Below are 21892 nucleotides of genomic sequence, written 5' to 3' on the forward strand. Positions count from 1 at the left end.
AAGTACACATCCAATTCATGTTTTAAGTTCACACTCAGTTCAGGTTTCAATTCACGTTAAGTTCAAGTTCAGTTTATGTTCACGTTCATGTTTAAGTTCATGTCCAAGTCAGTCTCAGTTAAGTTCATGTCATGTCAAGTTTAGTTTCAGTTCAGTCTATGCTCAAATTCAAATCATGTCAGTTCATGCCATGTTATATGTCAAGTCACGTCATGCTTATTTATGATTATAATTATGCATTCATGTATTTACTACCATACCTGCATTTGTAAACTGTATGTTAAGTTATCTGTTAACTTGCTTAGATTTGTAATCAAATTTTACTATGGTAATCTCAACTACCATCCTCCCGGAATGGTAGATCGTGTGCCAGGATCAGGAGGCGTGTCAAAAGATGATCGACTGGAGACAATCGATTAAACAGCGATGACATGATGTAGAGCTTATAGCCTCATTGCTCCCATTTATTGTTAGTATTATAGCATTTATTACTAAGTTGTGCGAGCTACTCAATAGATTAGCCTTGTAGTTGCTTCAGTTCCTGCTTGTACTTAAGGAGCTCGGTTCCAGTACTCTTATGATTACAAAACTTTTGGATTCATGATGTAATCAAGAAGGTCTACCACTTTAATGTTTAGGGATTATGTTTTAAGTATTTGAGATATCTTTAGTTTGGTGTATAATATTACTCAAGAAAAAAATTATCCGCTACGAATATTACATAATGCTAGATGCATGTTAGGAATATTGCATCTTTATCTATCATGAAAGGGGGCAAGTAGCCTTGTGTTGCATGTCCCGACGCTTTAGATGTTCGTCTTATCCTACGCGAAATCTGAGGGCATCACAGACGTCCTAGTTGATGAGGACGTTGAAAAGTGTATTAGATCGCTTAAATATGATATTGATGATTTCTATAGCCATCACAACAGCAATGGTTAGTCTTCAACCAAAGGTGGTGGGTCCTCTCGCCTGACCGGCTTGACATCTTCCTAGGATGACACACATGTACAAAGTTCAAATTTATTGCGGCTACAACGGTATTATCAAAGTCGTGCATCAAGAAATATTATGCAGTGTAAGTCTAAGGTCGAGCGTTACTTTATGGAAGATGTCGAGGCACCTAGTGATACATTCCAGATATTAACTTAGTGGAAGGTGAATTCTGGTAAGTTTTCAATCCTTTCTCGAATAGCCAGGGATGTACTAGGCATTCTTATCACTTTGGTTGCCTCTATGTCGGCGTTTAGCACCGAAGGTTGTGTCTTGGATGCTTATCGGAGTTCATTGTCTCCAACCACCGTCGAGACCCTCATTTGCACACAGAACTGGTTAAGTTCAATGCCCATTGGAGTAAATACCATTGATGCCGATAGTTATATGCTTGAAGCAATTAACTTTATGATTTTAAATGACTATTTACATAATTTTAATATTTTTATTGTTTAATTTATAATTTATATGATTTTGTAGACATAGCTGTGAACCCCAGATTAATTGTGGATGACTAAGAGTCTGAGAGTGACGCAATGTGGGATGATTACCATCATGCAAAACTCGTCAGAGTTAGAGGTGAAGGTGAGTTCATAATATCACTTAGCTGATGGTTTAGAAATCTATAGTTAAATGATTAAAGAAAAGATAGTGCATCTAATCAATAAAACTTCATGCAGAAAAATTAGAAATCACTATCGAGTCATCGACTCAAATGCATGGACTGTCAAGACTGATGCGGGGCATTGTGGCTATTTAATATTTGAATGAAATCTATGAAATTATTTAATATTTTGGTGCTATAAATTTAAATTTATTGCAATTTGTTGTTTTAAATTTAAATTTATAGTTTGCGATTTGTAGTTTGATTTAGCTATTGTATTTAAATTTTAGCTTTTTAATGTATTTTTTACAGTATTTTATATTTTTCAATTACTTTTTTACTTTGTTCAATAGGGGTTGATAATGGGCTGATCGGAGCCCATTTTTTGAGTAGGGGCCTGAGTAGGGAAACTGGGCCTGAAAAAGCCCATTTTCTACTCCGATCGGAGCGTCGAGCTCCAACTCCAAGCTCCGAACTCTGATCAAAGTCGGAAGGGTTTTTGACCTCCGACCCTAGTCAGAGGTGGGCATTCCGACTCCGAAGGAGGGGTGGGGAGTCGGAATGCCCACCCCTACCCTCAACCCTCATAGTTTTAGATTATGGGAGCTAGTTAGCATGTAAGGAAATTTATGGGTTTTCCTTGATAGTGTTTAACTCTACTAATTGTCCTTCCACTTCCTTCTCTATAGGCACAAACTCCTACACATTTTCAGCCTCCTTCTCAGTTAACACCTCTTCCAATAGGTATACTCTAGGATTTTGAAATTTATGCCCTAGATTCCACTTTACATTACAATAATAACATAACCCTTTTTCACTCTTCTCTTTCATTTGATTTTGATTGATTTTTTGGACAGGTAAATGGGTTTCTCTTGGTTAGGGTTCCAGGTAGTATGGTAATGTTGGCTTGTGGTGTTTCTTGGATAGGTTGAGGTTCTTTTCCTGGATCATAGAGAAACCATGTTATGAGAGAGAGATAATGGGACGAGCAAGCCAAGCGTGAGAGAGAGACAGAGATGCAACTCACTATGAGACTGACATGGCATGCGGCGAACAGGGGGTGATGAGAAGTTTTCACCGGCGTTTTCTGTGAGGTCTCAACGTGATGGAGTTCTCAGTGGGGATGGTTGCAGTGTCTTACAGTGGGGAAATACCTCCCCTGTTTCAGCGTGGTGCAACGGGGCACACTCATCCAAGGTTTCGGTGGCTGGCACAATGGTGATTAGAGAGAGGAGGTTGTGACGCAGTGGCTTAAAGTTGTTGAACGTGCGTGGGGGTGGCTGATTCACGAGAAACGTTGGAGGAGGAGTTCTACTTTGGGGTGGTTTACGGTGGTTGCATGTGTGACTCTTGTAAGGAGTGCAACAGGGCTGCTTCTGATAGTAGAGTCTTGATGTCCGATGCTGTCTATTGCTGATGATGGTGCATGAGAGTGGAGGACGGTCGTGCAGAGAGGCTGGTAGTGTCATAGTAGTACGTGAAGACCTAGGACTGCATGTAGGTTTGCAGTGAAACGAGAGAGACTCTGAGAGAGAGAACCGAGAGCTTGAGAGATATGGATAGAAATAGTTTGTTCAGAGAGAACTTAAAAGGGAGAAAAAAAAAAGGTTATAGAGGCATGGGGAGGTGGAACTCGAGGTGGAGAGGGATTCGGAGGTGTGAAAAACTGTATGGGAAGAGATAAGAGCAGTAACTGTTGGGGTCAAGAAAAAATTTTGAAAGGGAGGAAACTTACCCAAAATGGTGTTGTTTCTCTTGAAGGTTAGGCTTCCATCTGGTCTGGGCTTGGGTTTCACGGTCAGACCAGGTGTTATAATCATGACATCATTTTGCCTATTAAAGGCCAGTATCTCTGTCTCAAGATTTTGATATTGGGTGCCAGTGGCCTTCTTTAGAGCATTCGAGCCATCTTGGAGCTGATTCAAGCGTACCTTCTACCATGCTGATTGAGTTTTGTGCATAGATATCGGTGTCTCTCTTATACCAAATGTAACAAATCCATTGTAATGTAAATATTAATAGTGAAATACCTCACTTGGAGGATAAGAAAATCTCCTAAGAAATTAGAGGAAAGATGAAGGAAAAAGAAATTGTTATTACTTTATAGATAATTCTTACATAGCAGTACCGCCTAGTACATATAGTTGGCAAATACTAACAGTAATGCCCTCCCCAAAACGGGCCTGGGCCGTAACAAGCAATTAACGAAACCTTACAAAGCAACAATTTAAACAAAGTCTTAACACTTTTGGCTACAACCCATTAACGTATTTCGGTCCACTTAATCAACTAAGATAAGGAAATTCACAATATGCCCACGAGCCCTATATATGGTCAGAATCATGTATTCACTTCTGCCTCGTACTTTCAATACTTCAGTTCCAGACTCTTCCTCTAAGCTGTCCTTTGGTTCCTTCAATTCCAGGGCTGTTACAAATTTGCATGCAAATTTATGGCTTTTGTTTTGTTTTGATTTTTTGTTCCTTTTGGTGCTTACTTGGTTCCTGGCAGATAATACCAAAACCTGCAACTTTTGCTATGCTAATGTGTATTCTAGTAAATATGCTGGAAATTGTTCTCTCTCATTGCCTGTAATGTTGGTGACAAAGCTTGTTTTAAGATGAATTGAGCTCTAACTAGAATTGAAAAACAATTATGCAATTTATTAGGATTTCATGTTGGTATAGCAATTTACATTGTGGAAAGTTTCATGTACATTGACATACGGTATACATTCTTTGGGATGATCGAGGTTAAAAGCTGACTTGTCTATCTAAGAAGGAAACTGTAAATTTAGCTCCACAAACATGCCTATATATTTGAAAGCATTTGCAAAAGAATAGCCTCCAATTGGTATAACCATCTGACCTCATTTCAGGACGATGGGATCATCATCTGCCTCATTCTGCAAATATTAGATGAGGAATAAGTATGTACAAGAGGTCCTAGTGTGCTCTATGTATTGCTACCAAAAAAATCCCAATGCCGTGATCCTTCATATATATCCATTAGGAAATCCATGCATGCTTTAGTCACTCGCCTTCCATGAGATCAGCCAGAGTAATTTTGCCACAATTGCTACTATCCAGCAAATCAAATTGTTTGCCAATCTGCAGGATGTCTTTCTCTGATATCTTTCCCATCTCCTTAAGCTTGTAAATCACGAATTCAGCTTTACTGTAGTCATAAACACGAAAAATAAATCAGAAATTGACACAGGGTGTTGAAAATATGTGCAGATAATAGAACAGACCAATATGGAATTCCGTATGAAAAGCACCAGAAACTACACTTCACTAAAAAAAAGTAATTTTGTTTTGTAAAAAGTAAACATGGAGATTGATCTCAGCTCCTCTTTTTAGCGTCAAACATGACTTGCCTCTCTGATCCACTAAACTAATTGCTCTTGCACGACATTTAAATTGAGCGTACTAATTCATGCAGATCATGTAGCTATTCTTCAGTAATTTCGTTTTCTAGATTATCAGTTACAATAGTGAACATGCTGAAAACAGAATCAAATAACTTTTTCCATCCTAATCAAAACAGTATACAGTGTGCCTGATCATATCTGGTTTTTCACAAGGGATTAGTATTCATTACTTTGCATCAAGTTTCTGCTTGGCTATCATCCTCTTATCAGATTATTAACTTATCCCCACTTGCCTATTCTCAAATTGGCATATCTGCTCCTTTTAGATAACTTCATTTTGGATGGATGCATAGATTCCAAGGTTAATCTGTAAATCCACACTTGGCTTTCCAAATATTTGATAAAAGCAGCCTGCTTTATCTGAATGGCATACTTGAAGATCCTGATATTGACGTGAAGGATGAATTTTCTTGAAACAACGATTCTGTTTTCTCAAAACTACTCTTCAAAATTCATCCTGATTTTTCCAAGCAATATATGCAATGCATTTCATTGTGTACCGGCAGTCACCTAGAGATGCACCTCTTTCCCTCGATGAGGATGACCATTTGACTCCCTATGAAGGCAGTTTTTGGCATTCTAACTAGTTGGTATGACTAATGCGCTTCATCCTGCACACTCCGCATACTGTATATACCTTTCTGCTCGACATAGGGAACTTCTCTTTCCAGGTTGTTCTCTAAATAGTGTCTGTTAACCCCAACTAATTCCAATACAGGCCAATATAAATGAGAATACTTTGGACACAGAGATGTTCTTATTTGGATTGTTCATCATCTCTGACTTTGCTAAAAATTGTTAACATTCTCTGAGGATAAGAACTTCAGAAGAAAATAATTGATAACCATTTTCTTTTCTCCTACTCCAATAGACTCTTACAGTACGGTTCTTCCAACTTCATTGTGAATGTCATGACTTACATCAATCCCTCCCTTGTCTGACTCTGTTCCTTTCTTCACTACTTTCGTGGTCTTCTCTAAGCTATGTACAATGTACATTGCGTGCTCCTTCAATATATATATAGAGCTAGCAACTTTCCATGCCCAAGCACGTCATAGTTTCTCCCATGCATCTTGAAGTATAACTAGCTGTTGTAGCTAATGCTCACTCTGATTGTTCTGTTGTGTTAATGATGAATACAGGATGGTGAGAAATTCACACTCACGGCATTTTCTCTAACTGAGCAAAAAAGGCCAGATCTTTCCAGAGAATGCTAAAGGCATGAGCAGTTTTACGAGTCCATGTTATGCATTCAGTGGACTAACTTTGAGACCAATCCATGATAATCCATCATGTCTCAGATCAACCAATTTTGTATGTCAGTCTAAAAAACATTGACTGAAAGTAGGTTCGTATTCAACTTACCTTGAATTATCTCTACACTTGAAAGATTTACTAAGCGTTAGCCCCAAACCAAACTGACTCCGAATTAACACCTAAGACGGACTATGACTTAATGCACTAGATTATCAAAATTTTGGTGGGAAGAAATGAGGAAAGTTTGCATACGGGTACCAGCATGTGCAAGATAGAGAGAACAGTTAATCTTAACTTTGCTGAAAGCAGTCAGAAAAATACCTGATAGAGCCGTCATTATCGAGGTCTGCAGCTACCAAATCCCCAACTGTAATCTTCTTCTGCAGTACCCATTTTGCAATTCTGCGATTCCTCTTGTCAATCCTAAGCTCAGTCAGGTACAGAAACGCCCTGGCAACGGCTAATGTGCTAACTAACAGCCAAATTACTGCGAAACACCTCCCTGTAATCGTAGTAAAAGCGAAATCCCCATAACCTACCGTTGTCACGGATGTGACTGAGAAATAAAAGCTGTCAACCCAACTCATATCCTCGATGAAGTGTACCGTAATTGTCCCTATAGCAATACACCCAATCACAACCGCCAAAGCCAACCCTACTTTAATCCTTATTCTCATTCTCCCTTTCTCTGTATCCACCATGTATGCTTTAACCATGGAGTTGAACTTATTCTCATCCACTGCGCTCAATAACACTGCCTCTTGTCTGTCACAAATGTATGTTACCAACCCATTGAGTAGAATGTCAACGAATCCAAAACCAACTAAAATGAAAACGCAAGTAAACAGCTTTGTAAATGTGGAGTCTGGAACAATATCTCCATACCCAATTGTGCAGAGTGTGACCACAGTGAAGTACAATGCATCCACTGGCCTGAATGTGGTATGACCCTTGAAATTCCCACTTATCATAAATATTGTAACTACGAGTATGACGTACAGAACCACGCCGATAAAGGCTTGCCGGACGATGAAAGGGGTTGATCTTTTGGTGGGTTTGGGCTCGAAGGAAGCATGGAAATCTTCACGGATGTCGGTGAACACCGACGGAGCGGAGTGGGAGCGCCGTGCCAGTCTTCTCTTTTTGTTCAAGTTCAAGTTCAAGTTGGCTATGAGGTTTACATAGGAACCGGACTTGGGGGTTGTGATGATGGGAATAATGGCATCGCTGGTGATGAGATGTGCCGCCGATTGGCGTCGGGAGGGACCAAGACCAAGATCAAGGTAGCTGGAAGGAAATTCTCTCCTTGGTGATGGCCGAATAGAGTCTTCTTCTACTCCTGTCTTTGAGAGAAGAGATTCATCCATGGTGAATCTACATGATACGAGGCATGGGTTTCTTAATTTTGTTATCTTCAATGAGAAAGGAGAAGGGAAAAAAAAAAAAAAAAAAAAAAACGCAGTACTGCTCCGTCCAACTAAAAGTCAATGCGTTGAAAGAATCAAGTTTCGTTTGGATAGGTTCGCTCATCTAAGAGTCATACGGGGTTGCATCCAACGGAACTTTGTTTCTAACTGCCACTCGCCGGTTTATGCTGGTAGTTGTAAATGCCTTGCGACCTATGTTAATTTTTAGTTGCTAGATCCCCTCTTGGCACGTGAGCTTATTAAGGCTGTGTACTTTTAAAACCCAAACATGTTGGGAGTAGTTGTAAAAAGTAAGTTCATGTTTGGTATGATGTTTGGAAACCATTTTTATTTCATCCCTTCTTATTTTATTTCATCTCATTTATTTCTTAAATATAATTTAAATATAAATACTTTCAGACTAATCATTACAATTTTTTCAAACTACCAAATAAGAAAAAATTCAACATTTTCTAAAATCAAAATAAAAATTATATTAAAAAATTATATTATAACAATATTATAACTTTATAATTTATTTATTTAATTTTTTTCTTTTATTTCCCAAAACTCAATACTTTTTCTCTTCTCTCCTTTTGATGATGGTCACCTAGTGGGCTAGACCTAGTCTGTTTAAACCTAATAGATTCCCGCAATTCCTAAGAACGACTTGTCCAACACAGGTTGGGGAAAGAGAGAGAGGGAGGAGTTATAACGAAAAGTGATTAATTTTGCGAAAAATAGAGATGTCAGGGATGGGCTACATCGCTACAGTGTAAACTTTGCTGAGTGCTTTACGGATGCAAACTCTCAACCTGTTTGGATCTTAAAAGGGATGTGACCCAAACTCAATTCATTTGAGTACATTCCAACATCCAAACAAGCGTCTTTCAAAAATTTTAAATGAATAAACTAAATAAGATCTTTATCATAAGAGAAAATTTTATTCTAGGACCTCTAAAATTAAAAAGACTGCTCCTTCTAATCCTAGTTTGTCTGCTCGTGTTCATCATCCTCACCTATGTGGTTAAAAACATGAAAAAAAATTAAAATGAGTTGAAGACTCAACAAGAAATCCATCACAATGTAAATGTAAGACATGTACGATTTTTCATAAAAAAAAGTTCATACTGAGAGCTTAAAATTCATGATTGTTCATGCTGATGTTTGTGCTATGTATGACAGATTTATCTGAATTAACTGACTAATCTGATTTAATTGACTGATCTAACTGGCCAACATACTTAACTTTGTGTGCGAGGTTGTCCATCGTCCCCACATCCTACAGCTACAAGGGAAGCCATTGATAGTATAGCATACTATGTGTAACACCATGCTCTCTAATAAACATATTTTAGAATTTTCGGGGAGCCAGTGTGCTACTAAACTTGACTAAAAAATTTTCTTTTCAACAACGCGCCAGATGCAAAAAAATTTCATAAATAAAACAAAATTTAATAAATACTTAAAATCCAAAATAGAGCCTGCGTAAGCACTTATTTTAAAACATACGAAAGTCTCATATGCTTATAAAAAAAGGTTTATTTAAAACTTAAACCATAAAACTAATCATAGCATAATTTGTCTAGGCCTCTGCCTCGTCTCCTTGGGTCAAGTTCTGTTCTGCAGTCTCATCCTCATAAATATCATCACCTGGTGTGGTTTAAAAATATAAAAATATACAAAATTGAGTCGGATACTCAATAAGTAACACATCATACAGTAAACATAATAAACATAAGGTTTCTTGAAAAAATATGCATACTCATAAATACATACCTAAATAACATGAACATGAACATGAACATGAACTTATCTTTCATTTATTATAGGTTGTTACCCACTATTGACCCCGTGAGTTAGGGTTAGCGAATCTAAGTTGATTCCGATTTCGCCTGTGGCCGCGATGTAACACCCAGGCCCAAAACGAAACTTGTGTTTGAATTTTTTTAATATGGATGAAAAACCCACTGGGATTTTAGCGAGTAATTTTGGGAATAGGTTATGGACCCATAATTTATATTGATGGATTATGGACTTTTTATTGAGCTTGATATTTAGATTATTTTCAGTTAATATTTTATGGATCAAGTGGGGATTTATTTTGAGCTTTTGGCCCAATAGATTGTGGAACAAGGCTAGTTAGAATGTGAGATGAAGCCCAAATTTGTGAAAAATTTTTTCCTGCCCCATTGCACCACGTTTTCTTTTCCTTCTATTTTCTCCCCTAGAGTTATTCTTCACATCCTTGGCATGCACGTTTCTATCCCCAAGACCTTCACGGCAAGACTATGCATAATAGATATGTATTGGCATTGCAGTTATTCGTCTCTTCCTTTATTTTCTCTAGGTTTGCAGTTTTCTTTCTATAGTTATAACTTCCATACACGTATGCCTCTTATTTTTCTCTTCTAGGGTTTTTCAACCACTTGACCTATATATAGAAGCAAAGGTTTTTTTTTTTTTTTTCCTTTTGCTTAGAGAAACTACCTAGCCAACGTGAAACCTCAGCCCTCAGCATCAGCGCGCATCACCCACGCTCAGCCAAAAGCCAACTCGCACCACCGTCTCCCCTCATCTACGCTCCTCAACAGCCAGCCACGAGAACCGCCTTGCTCCTCCACGTTTAGCAACCATCATAGAAGCCAAAGCCCCACCATTCACGACGCAACCAGCCTGCACCTTCACGATTTTACTAAAACATCGAACGTAAACTACAGCTTTCTAAAGAGGTCAGGCCGCTGCATGCTCCTCCATAACGCTGTCATAGCCACTGATCTGCACCACAAAACACGTGCGACATCCACACAAAACTGAAGCTAAACAACTATGTTTTTGCAGTCCAAAAACTGAGCAAAACCGAGATGGCCATTTTTTGTTGATCATCACCTTAGCTCTCTCATCACTCTATCTCTCTGGACTCGGCCACCTAGTCGCCAACATAGCCACTGTCCATCTCCCAGCACTTTGAAAACTCCTTCCAACACGATGAGCTTCCGTTCTCTCTTGCTTTCTCGATTTCTCTCGATTTGTAGTGCTCAGTCTCTTTCTCTCATCAGTTGGTCTCACCCTCCGTGCTCTCTCTCTCTCTCTCTCTCTCTCTCTCTCTCTCTCTTAGTGCTCCATCACAATCACCACCTTCCACCGCACCCCAGCTCTATCGCAACCCCCTTTCCTCCACAGTGAGCCTCTGCCCGCATATGAACTTCTCGGAATATTAGCTTGTTTTACAAATAACTCATATCTCCTTGTAATTACGGAAATGCCATCAAGGCTTTATTTATGATTTATAGTTCATACATAGCACAACTCATACTCCTTCAAGTGTTTTTACAATTTTGCCTTTCCAATTATAAAATTACTTAAGAGTTTTAATTACATTTTTATCCTTAGTATAAATTCATGGCAGAGTTATATTTTTATGGACTTTGTTTTGAGTCTCAAAAATTTATATTTTGTGTAGATGGTATTTTATTTAAATTAAACTGTGTTTAATTGGATTATATTCTAGAGATACCAATTTCTATATTGGACTACATTAAAATAAAGGTTTTTGTTAAATGATATTCATTTTTATTGGATCTTATTAATAATTATATTAATGTATAAGTTGGAAGTATTAATTGATATCGAAGAAATTTAGAAATGTGACGATATTTTAAGATTACGTGAATCTAGGTTTTTGAGGAATTAAAATAGGATATTTTAGCATTTTAGGCTTAAATATTGAAATACGTGTTCAATTGGAAATTTATGAAAATTATGTGATTATTCTATAGGTGATGACTTTTAGTTGATTTTGCATTTTGAGGAATATTCTGAAAAACTAAAAAGTTCAGGAAATCGGGGTTCCTATGCTAGACTTTGCATAAAAAGAAAATGAACTGGGTTGATTTATGAAAATGTGCATGATATATTTGTTTTTTAAAAGAAATGTGAGAATAACCTCATTTATTTGCTCTGCATTACTCATGAGATTAGTAAGAAAGAGAAGATTATTTTTGTCATGACTGGTGTAGACATGAGCTACTTTATGTGCATTTTGTTTCTGATCTAAAAAAGAGCGAATATGAGTCTTTCTTTTTGAAAGTTTTGTCTTGATGAAATAAAGATGTTCTGATGCATGAGATCTAAAACTTTTGCTGTGAATAAAAATAGATGCTTTGATTCTGTTTATTTCAAACATGTGGAATTATCTGAAGCTATTCAGTATTTGGTTTTTAATATGATCTGGCATCTGAAAACCTTGGCATGAGATTCTGATTCTATATTATGATTAAAATCTGATTTTGATGGTTCTGTTATGTTCTGATAAGGCCCAACCACAGGTTATAATAGTGGATACGGCCCTTCCATGGGTTATAATTGTGGTTTATAACCCTACCACGGGGTTAAACATGGTATACAGCCCAACCACGAGTGATAATAGTGGATACGGTTTAGCCACGGGTAATAATAGTGGCATACGGCTCAACCACGAGTGATAATAGTGGATACAGCCTAACCACAGGTGATAATAGTGGATACGGCCCAACCACGGGTTATAATAGTGGATAGGACCCTTCCACAAGTTATAATTGTGGTTTATAACCCTACCACAAGGGTTAAACATGATATACAGTCCAACCACGAGTTATAATAGTGGATACAACCCTTCCACAGGTTATAATGGTGGTTTATAACCCTACCACGTGGGTTAAACAAGATGTCTGTTCCGATGTAATGTTCTTATTGATGAAGATGATGTCTCAGATTTTGATATACCAAAGGATTTTTGAATAATAATCTTTTTTTGAAATTTTCGCTCCGATATTTTTGATAACATGTTTTGATTTTGTATTCTGAAAGTAAATATTTTTTATTCTACATTCTGAAAATAAATATTTTGTTCTGCATTCTAAATCTTGAAAATGCTCATGTTTACACATTAGTATATGTTCTCTGTTTACTGAATTGTTAATAATTCACCCATTATCTCCAAACATTTTTCAAATATTTTTTATGGTTCAGCTGGAGAATAAGAGTAGAAAGTTTTAACAATGTGTGATGATCGTAGAGGAATAAGTGTCCGAGGGTACAAGTACTTCTTTGAGAATTATAGTTAGTAAATTGATTATTTTCAGATATTTTGATGTGTTGAGTTAAAGATAATTTCGAGTCTTTGTAGAGTTTTTAATTAATTTCATTGAGGTATTTATTTGGTGTCTTCATGATTTTTTTGGTTTTGAATAAATGAGTTTATATTTTATGGAGATAAATATATTATGAGAGATGATTTTAGGTTATATGAGCTAACTTTCTGGACTTCTAGGAACGAGGCATTACACGCGAGTTGTGGAATCCATATATAAGGAAGACATACTGAGTGCACTACTAGCATGCACGACCTGACAATGCAATATGCCCATAACATAGGTACCATCTTCATATCATAACATAGGCCGTTACATATCTTAATTATAATCATACTTGCATACTTGTCATATCATAGATTTCAAAAGAAATCGCATACATACTTGTCATGTCATATCATAGATTTCAAATGAAATCACATTCTTTCATAAAGGTCGTGATACATATTTCCTTACATAAAATCATAATTTTTCATAAATATTTTGATGCATAATCTTCACATAAAATCATGCATAGATTTTTTTAAAATTATTTTCATACATAACTCTCATATAAAATCATGACATTTCATAAATCTTATAATGTATAACTTCTTTCATAAAATCATGGGTTTTTATAAATATATATCATGAGGTATATATCATGACCTTTCACCAAATAAATCATGAGGTATTTACTTGGTGTCTTGATGGATTTTTTTGGTTTTGAATAAATGAGTTTTTATTTTATGGAGATAAATACATTATGGGAGATGATTTTAAGTTACATGAGTTAACTCTTTGGACCTCCAGGAACGGGGCGTTACACGCAAGTTGTGGAATTCATACATAAGGAAGACATATTGGGTGCACTACCAGCATGCACGACCTGGCAATGCAATATACCCTTAACATAGGTACCATCTTCATATCATAACATAGACCGTTACATATCTTAATCATAATCATACTTACATACTTGTCATATCATAGATTTCAAAAGAAATCGCATACATACTTAGCATATCATATCATAGATTTCAAATGAAATCGCATGCTTTCATAAATGTCGTGATACATATTTCCTCACATAAAATCATGATTTTTCATAAATATTGTGATGTATAAATATTCACATAAAATCATGCATAGTTTTTTATAAATTATTTTTATGCATAACTCTCATATAAAATCATGACTTTTCATAAATCTTTTAATGCATAACTTCTTTCATAAAATCATGGATTTTTATAAATATATATCATGACTAGGGTACATAAAAAATGGCTTCCAATGAAGGGCATATATGCAAAATATTTTTATAAAAGATATGCCGTTTATCGTACATACGTGTTAGGGTATGATCATGCTACTTACCTCGTAGCGCTAATCCAATATTTTCGGGACGCTACTGAATTCCTATAAGATAGGCATGTAGCTTACGTCAATTTCTACTTAAACCGTACCTTCGTAATTAAACCTGAAATTCCAACTTAATCTATATTTCCATAAACTTTAGTCCTTCGTAACTCACAGTAGTACTGAATGAAAATCAATCGCCACCTATAAAATTTTCATGTAACTCCCATAAATTTCAATCGAGTAAGTATTTCGATTCTTAAGCCTAAAATACTAAAATAACCTGTTTTTCCTAAAAATTCTCTTAATCCTAAAATCAGAATCAGATCACAAAATCAAAATTTATGTACAAAATTACATATTCGCTCTCTTTTGCACAGTTCAGAAACATAATGTAAAAAATAAGCTCATATCTACACAAGTCATGCCAGAAAAATACTTTATTCTTAAACAGAATCTCATGAGTAATGCAGAACAAATAACTGAGGTAGTTTAAATTTCTTTTCATAACAAAATATGCATAGTTCTCAAAAATCAACCTCAGCCCATTTTAATTTTTATGCAAAATCTAGTATAGGAACTCCGCTTACCAGAACTTCTTAGCTTATCAGAAATTTTTTACTGTAGTTTTGAATGAAAATCAATTGTCACTTATAAAATTGTCATGTAACTCCCATAAATTTCAATCGAGTAAGTATTTCGATTCTTAAGCCTAAAATACTAAAATAACATGTTTTTCCTAAAAATTCTCTTAATCCTAAAAAATACTATCACCTCCCAAATTCATCAATATTTACTTAATTTTTCCAGCTAAAATATTAAAACCTAACTTATTTACTATTGAAAACAAACTATAAAGTTTAATACTAGATAATATAATTATCCCAAAATATTTTAAAAATAAACCATAACTATATATATATATATATTTTTTTTTTTAATAGACTAAGTCATATCTAAACTGTAAAAAATAACATTACACCATTATCGCTTATTCTTAAAATAAAACTTTACTTAATAACATGATAAGTTATTTAAATGATTTCTGTAATCATAATTAAAAAGAAGTTTATTAACACATATTAAAAATTTTTAACACAAATTAACTCAATTTGTAGTTCAAAGGGGTAAAAAAAAAGAAGTAATTAACGATGTTAGTGTAAAATATGGCTTAGAAGCATGCAATTACACTCATGTAAAAACCACATTCTTTGAATGAAAACAGAGGTTGTGTACGTGATGGAGGTTCACCATGAAGAGAAGTGAAACGTGCGGTAGAGCAATGGGCTGGGCGGTAGACGACAGTGGTGACAACGGTGGGGCACTGAGAGATGAGTGAGAGAGAGGAATAGAAAGGTAGTGTAAGCTTCGGCGATGGCTCATCATGAGTGGTTGTTAAGGACTGGGGGTGCTGGAAAGTCCTTGGCAGTGGTTTCTGTGAGGTCTCAACGGTGGAGCTCAGAGGAGACAACGAGGTGCAACACCCAGTGAGAGGCCAACGGAGGGGAGCTCGATGGACGGCTTGAGCAAGAACTTGCTCTATTTCGGGGAGCTAAAACAGGGGTGTTTGTGGACGTGCCATAATGGCTCGCGGTGGTTGCTTCCTGGATGTGCACTTGGGTTGCGATGTGGTTGTACTAGGGTTAGGTAGGGTGGTTCCGTATGGAGAGGACGCACGGGAGTTGGTTTATCTTATGCAGCAACGCCATGGAAAGTGACGCCAAGTTGTTTCTCGGGCTGGCTCATTTGCGGCAGTGGAGTGGTGGTTGAAGAGGGTAGCAGCAACTACAACTTGGTGGAAGGTTTGACGGAGGCTGAGCCGCAGTGTGTCAAAAGTGGTGATCCGGTGCAGTGTAAGCAGTTGCGAACGTACGTGCATGGGTGGAGGCATTGGGATGATTTTCGGACGGTGTGAAGAAAATGAGCTACGATGCTGTGGCTTGATGTTTTGTAGGAAGTATGTATATATATATTGGTGATTGAACATAAAAAGAAAACCTTAGAGGAGGGGACGTGCATGGCAATTGGCATCGAGACGTGCTTGACGTGGGGCCTATTTTTGGTTATCAAGGGCTTGGGTCTGATAAAAACACTAGGCCATTTCAAATATTTGGCCATGTTTCGTAGTGAAAAAAAAAGAAAAAAAATAAACTATTAATAAATGGGCTGCTCTCTGAGTTTTGGGCCTCGACTCATCCTAAAAATACAAATATACTTGTTCCATAAATTCCTCGGCCCTTAAAAATATTTTCCTTCCGACCCAAAAAAAAATAATCGAAAATTAACTGGGCTCTTTCTATGTATAAATCCAAAAACCAAAAATTTCAGAAAATGGCTTGTTGCTAGACTCGGGTGTTACATTCTTGGTGGGTGTCTCAGTTTACGGGTATGCGTCCTCTTATGGTGGTTTTTAGCTCGCAAGTTGGCACTAGGTGGAAGAGACGTGGCTGGTGGCTAGCGAGTGAAGATCGATGACGGTGGAGCACTAAGGGAGGCCTCTCAAAACTTCTTGCACAGTGGCTCTCAGTGGCTAAGTCGACAGTGGCAGTAGCTTCAAGTAGGATGAAGCACAGAGGTAAATGGATGAATGTTGGTTCTGAGTAAGATGGAGGCCAGATCGAATTATGGGAGTAGTTGTGTTGTTGCTTTACACTTTTTCTGTGATTGAAATTACAGACGTGGGAAGGGATAAATAGATCGAAATCGTCTTGTACATGTCCCATTCAAAGTGCTTCAAGGAATTTACAGGAGAAGGACTCGGTGATCACACCAAAAATAGAAGGATAACGAAGGGGTGACGTGAAGTGAAGAGTGGTTTATTTGCAATGAATTTTGGTGTAGTTAAAACTGACTAGGCACATTTTTCACATTTATAGTGGATTTGGTAATTCACTAGAGACTCAATCCATAGTGTTTACATCCGATAAAATTAATACAGACTTTGGGTTAAATATTATAATAATATTCAATAAATAAAACCTTAATAACAATAATAGCAATAATAATAATAACAACTAAATGATTTATTTTTATATGTTCCAAATATATGTTTAATATATTACAAAATCTCCCCCCAAAAGGAAATTCTCGTCCTTGAGATAGAACGTACCTCGATTAAAATAAGTAGGGGTATTTCTCTCTCATGTCTTCCCTGTGTTCCCAAGTGTCTTCTCTCTCACTGTGATGACTCCAAAGTACTTTGACCATTTGAATAGTTCTGTTTCGTAGCACTTGAACCTTCTATGCTAATATTCTCACTGGAACTTCTTCATAGCTGAGGTCATCTTGAATTTGAAGAGGCTCATACTCCAATACATGTGCGGGATCTAAGGCATACTTTCATAACATAGAGACATGAAACACATTATACATTACTGACAAGTGAGGTGGAAATGCTAGTTTGTAAGCTGTAACACCTATTCTTTCCAAGATCTCAAAAGGACCTATGTACCTCAGGCTTAACTTTCCATTTTTACCAAACTGCATTATCCCTTTCATTGGTGCAACCTTCAAGAGTACTTTGTCTTCTATCTCAAATTCTAATTCTCGTCGTCGTTGGTTCGCATATTTCTTCTATCGCTCTTGTGCTATTGCGAGCTTCTTTTTGATAACTGATATTTTCTCACACATGTCTTGTATAATTTCTTGTCCCAGTATCATTCACTCTCCTACTTCATCCCAGTAGAGGGGCGACCTACATTTACGTCCGTAGAGAACTTCATACAGTGCTGCCTGAATACTTTCCTGGTAACTGTTATTATATGCGAACTCAATAAGGGTAGATACTTAATCCAACTACTTTAAATTCCATCACGCACGCTATGAGCATATCTTCTAAGATCTGAATTATCCTCTCTGATGATTGACCATCTATCTGAGGATGAAATGTCATGATGTAAGACAATTGAGTTCCCAACTCCTTCTGTACCTTTCTCCAAAAAACTGAAGTGAATCGGGTATCTCTGTCAGAGATGATCTTAGATGGTATCCCTTGTAATCTGATAATCTCTCTAATGTACAGCTCTGCCAGTCTATCCATGGAGTATGTCATCTGAACAGAAATAAAATGGGTTGATTTTGAGAGTCGATAAACAATCACCCATGCCGCATCCTAACCTCCTATCGCCTTCGGAAACCCTAAAATAAAGTCCATCCTGATCTCATCCCAAGTCCACATTGGTATAGGGAGAGATTGAAGTGTATCTGAGGGTCTCTGAAGCTCTGCTTTGACTTGTTGACATGTCAGGCACTGTGCTACATATGTCACTATCTCTCGCTTCATCCCATTCCACCAAAAGTGTTGTTTTGAATCCCGATACATCTTGGTGCTCCCCGAATGAATTGTGTACAGTGAACAATGGGCTTCTCTCAAAATAAAATCTTTGATTACTCTATCAATGGGTACACATAATCTTCACCTAAATCTCAGGGTGTCATCATCTAATACTAGATAATCAAGTCTCTTACCTTCTTATATTTCTCCTTTAATCCTCATCAATTCTGTATCACTAGCTTGGGCAACTTTAATTTGATCTATCAATGATAAACCTAGGGTCAAACTATTTATCTTAGATCGAGTGTCTTGGATTACCTCAATGCCTGCTCGCTCCATGTCTAGTAGTATATGCTTTTGGGAAGAGCCAGGGTACCAGAGGATGACTTTCGACTAAGTGCATTTGCTATGACATTTGCTTTGCCATAATGGTAGTTAATACTGCAATCATTGTCCTTTAGAAGTTCCAACCACCTATGTTGTCTCATATTCATCTCTTTCTGTGTGAAGAAATATTTTAGGCTCTTATGATCGGTATAAATCTCTCACCTTTCACCATAAAGATAATGTCTCCATTTTTTCAAGGCAAATACCACTGTTGCCAGTTCTAGATAATGGGTTGGGTAATGCATCTCATAATTTTTTAACTGTCGAGAAGCGTATGTAATAACTTTCCATTCTGCATTAAAACACAACCTAAACCCTTTAGTGAAGCATCGTTGTATATAACAAATCCTCCATCTCCCGAGGGAGCTGTAAGAACTGCTGTCATCACTAGTCTTTTTTCAATTCTTGGAAGTTGTCCTCACACTCATCTGTCTATAAGAACTTCTCATCCTTTCTTATCAACTCTATCATCAGAGTTGCAATACTTGAAAATCATTCTACGAATCTTTTGTAGTAACCAACAAGACCTAAAAAACTTCGTACCTCATTAACATTACTAGGCTTGGCCCATTTTACCACTACCTCAACCTTCGTTCAGTCCACTGAAAGTCCTTTTACTGACACCACGTGTGTCCCAAAAAGGCGATCTCTTGTAACCAGAACTTGCATTTCTTAAATTTTGCATACAACTTCTTTTCTCTTAGTGTCTCAAAGGCAATCCTCTTCATGCTCTTCATGCTCTATGCTGCTATAAGAATAAATGAGAATATCGTCGATAAAAACTATCACAAATGCGTCCAAATAATCCTTAAATACCCTATTCATAAGATCTATGAAAGCTGCAGGGGTATTAGTTAAACAAAAGGGCATAACAAGGAAATCATAATGTCCATACAATGTTCGGAAAGCCGTCTTCTGCACATCTGCCTCCTTAACCTTCAACTAATGGTATCTGAATCACAAATCTATCTTAGAAAAGACTTATGCTAAGTTGATCAAATAAGGTGACTATTCGTGATAGAGGGTATATGTTCTTGATAGTCACCTTATTTAACTCCCTGTAGTCAATACACAAACGCATAGACCCATCCTTCTTCTTTACGAAAAGTACCGAAGCACCCCACAGGGATACACTGGAGCATAGAAACCTTTTTCTAGTAACTCCTATAACTGATCCTTGAGTTCCCTTCACTCAATTGAAGCCATGCGGTAGGGTGCTTTAGATATAGGCGCCGTTCCTGGAGTGAGATCAACCACGAACTCCACTTCCCTATCTTGTGGTAACCTTGGAAGATCTTCGAGAAACACGTCTCTAAATTCTCTAACTATTTTTATGTCCTCAACCTTGAGTCCATCTACTGGTGGTAAGACCAAACTCACTAGGAATCCCGTGCACCTTTGTCTTAATAGTCGGGTGACCTGTATAGCTGAGATTACACGAGGAGGGGAACTTTCTCGTACTGATTGTAAACTAAACTCCTCTCCATCTGTGGATTTAAAGACTACTCTCTTATTAAAGCAATCTACATAGGCACGGTTCTGGAATAACCAGTCCATTCCCAGAATCACATCAAATCTGAACATATTAAATACGATTAAGTTCGTATGTAGAATTCTCCCTTGAATCTCTATCGGACATCCAATCAAAATAGAATCACAAATTATATGTTCTCCCGAGGGCATAACAACAGACATACTAGGTTCTAGTGGCTCAGGTATCTTCTCAATCAAAGGTGCATAGTGATTGGAAATGAAAGAATGAGTGGCACCAGAATCAAATAAAATGGAGGCATGACGTGAAAATAACGATAATGTACCTATATGAAAGTCATAATGACTTAGAGCTATTAGGATCATATGATTTATTCATCATACTATATACATATTTATGAATATATACATATCTAAATTTAGGATAAGGAAAGGTACATGTGACTACATTGTTTGACGCTTCAGTGTCATCAAGGGTGAGGGAATATACTCTTGCAGTAGATGTTATCTTCTGTCCTCCGCTCCTTCCTGGTTCCCTGGGTCTCTTTATTGGGCAGTCCCGAGCTAGATGGTTCGACTTCCCACACTTGAAACACACGTTCTGGCCGTACAGACACTTTCTCATATGCCTTTCTCCACATGTTGGACACATGGGGTAAGTTTCCTACTAGTGGTTGCCCTTGATGATTTTCGTTGTGAGGCCTCTTGTCCTTATGCGACACTGATTGGAGTTGTTGCTGCTATTGCTAGTGCTTCCTTTGGTTGTTGTACTCAATGTTCTCTTGGAGGTCCTCTTTAGCAATGGTAGCTCGGGTGACCAGCTTTGTGAAACTCCAAATCCTAAAAGTACGTACACATTCTCGAATCCTACGATCCAATCTATGCTTGAACTTCTCAACTTTCTTTTCCTTATATGGAATTAAGTAATTGGCAAAACAGGACAACTCCATGAATCTCGTAGCATATTGTGCTACAGTTATTGTTCCTTGAGTGAGATCCATAAATTGGCGAGCTCTCGATTCCCGAAGGGTCTATGGGAAAAAGTGATCTAGAAATGTTCTCTTAAAACACTTCCAATAAATGGGGACTACTTCCCCTAACTCCAATTGAAGCAATGCCCATGTTGACTTCCACCAATGGTTTGCCATGCCAGTCAAGTGGTAAGTGGCATATTTCACCTTCTGATCATTCATGCAGTAGAGCGCTTCAAAAATCTGCTCCATACGTTCAATCCAGCTTTCAGCGTTTATGGAATTCAATCTGTCGTCGAAAGTAGGGGGTGCTAGCAAGAAAATTGTTCCAAGGTACAATCGGACTATGGAGCTCTAGACGCCATAAATTGGCCACTAGCCATTGATTGGAAGAATCGGGTCGCAGCTGTGACAAGAGGGTTCGAGTTATCATTCTGGCTAGATCTAGAAGATCCTTCTTGATTTGGGTGATTTCTAGTGCTAGGGCCAATGATCTACGTCAACGAAAAAGAAAAAAAAAAACAACATACTACTACAATGATGGTTCTAACTAGTAAGAGTTATAAAGTATTCAACCCTAAAAGACACCTCAATTACTCACGAGCAA

At 37.3% G+C, this 21892-nt stretch overlaps 1 protein-coding gene and 1 long non-coding RNA gene across 4 annotated transcripts in view; one reads left to right on the forward strand and one right to left on the reverse strand.

Annotated features, from left to right (window-relative positions):
* Positions 1-3694: 3694 nt before the first annotated feature.
* LOC121250722 (two-pore potassium channel 3-like) lies at positions 3695-7783 on the reverse strand. 3 transcript variants are annotated; one of them, XR_005937843.1, is made up of 3 exons: positions 6609-7783; positions 4466-4774; positions 3695-4186 (listed from the first exon to the last, which is right to left on the reverse strand). XR_005937843.1 is itself a non-coding variant. In XM_041149918.1 (3 exons), exons 1-3 carry the CDS (start codon positions 7652-7654, stop codon positions 4630-4632), a joined length of 1071 nt encoding a protein of 356 aa, XP_041005852.1. In that variant the 5' UTR covers positions 7655-7782; the 3' UTR covers positions 4240-4629. The 3 variants fall into 3 exon arrangements, 2 of the variants coding, with proteins under 2 accessions (XP_041005852.1, XP_041005851.1); XM_041149918.1 differs by lacking the exon at positions 3695-4186 and having other exon boundaries at positions 4240-4774; positions 6609-7052; positions 7173-7782; XM_041149917.1 differs by lacking the exon at positions 3695-4186 and having other exon boundaries at positions 4240-4774.
* Positions 7784-9614: 1831 nt separating this feature from the next.
* Positions 9615-21892, forward strand: part of LOC121248715 — a 28869-nt gene continuing 16591 nt past the window's right edge. Inside the window, exon 1 of the long non-coding RNA XR_005937503.1 lies at positions 9615-9628. This is a non-coding gene — a long non-coding RNA (uncharacterized LOC121248715). The remainder of the gene's footprint in view (positions 9629-21892) is intronic.

The sequence above is a fragment of the Juglans microcarpa x Juglans regia genome, chromosome 2D (genome assembly GCF_004785595.1).
Source record: "Juglans microcarpa x Juglans regia isolate MS1-56 chromosome 2D, Jm3101_v1.0, whole genome shotgun sequence".
Lineage (NCBI taxonomy): Eukaryota > Viridiplantae > Streptophyta > Magnoliopsida > Fagales > Juglandaceae > Juglans > Juglans microcarpa x Juglans regia.

Excerpts from the sequence above, each read along its gene's own strand:
- LOC121250722 (XM_041149917.1), bottom strand. The coding sequence starts at position 7,654 with ATGGATGAATCTCTTCTCTCAAAGACAGGAGTAGAAGAAGACTCTATT. Across the intron at positions 4,775-6,608 it reads GATAATGACGGCTCTATCAG|TAAAGCTGAATTCGTGATTT; the intron begins GTATTTTTCTGA and ends TTATGACTACAG.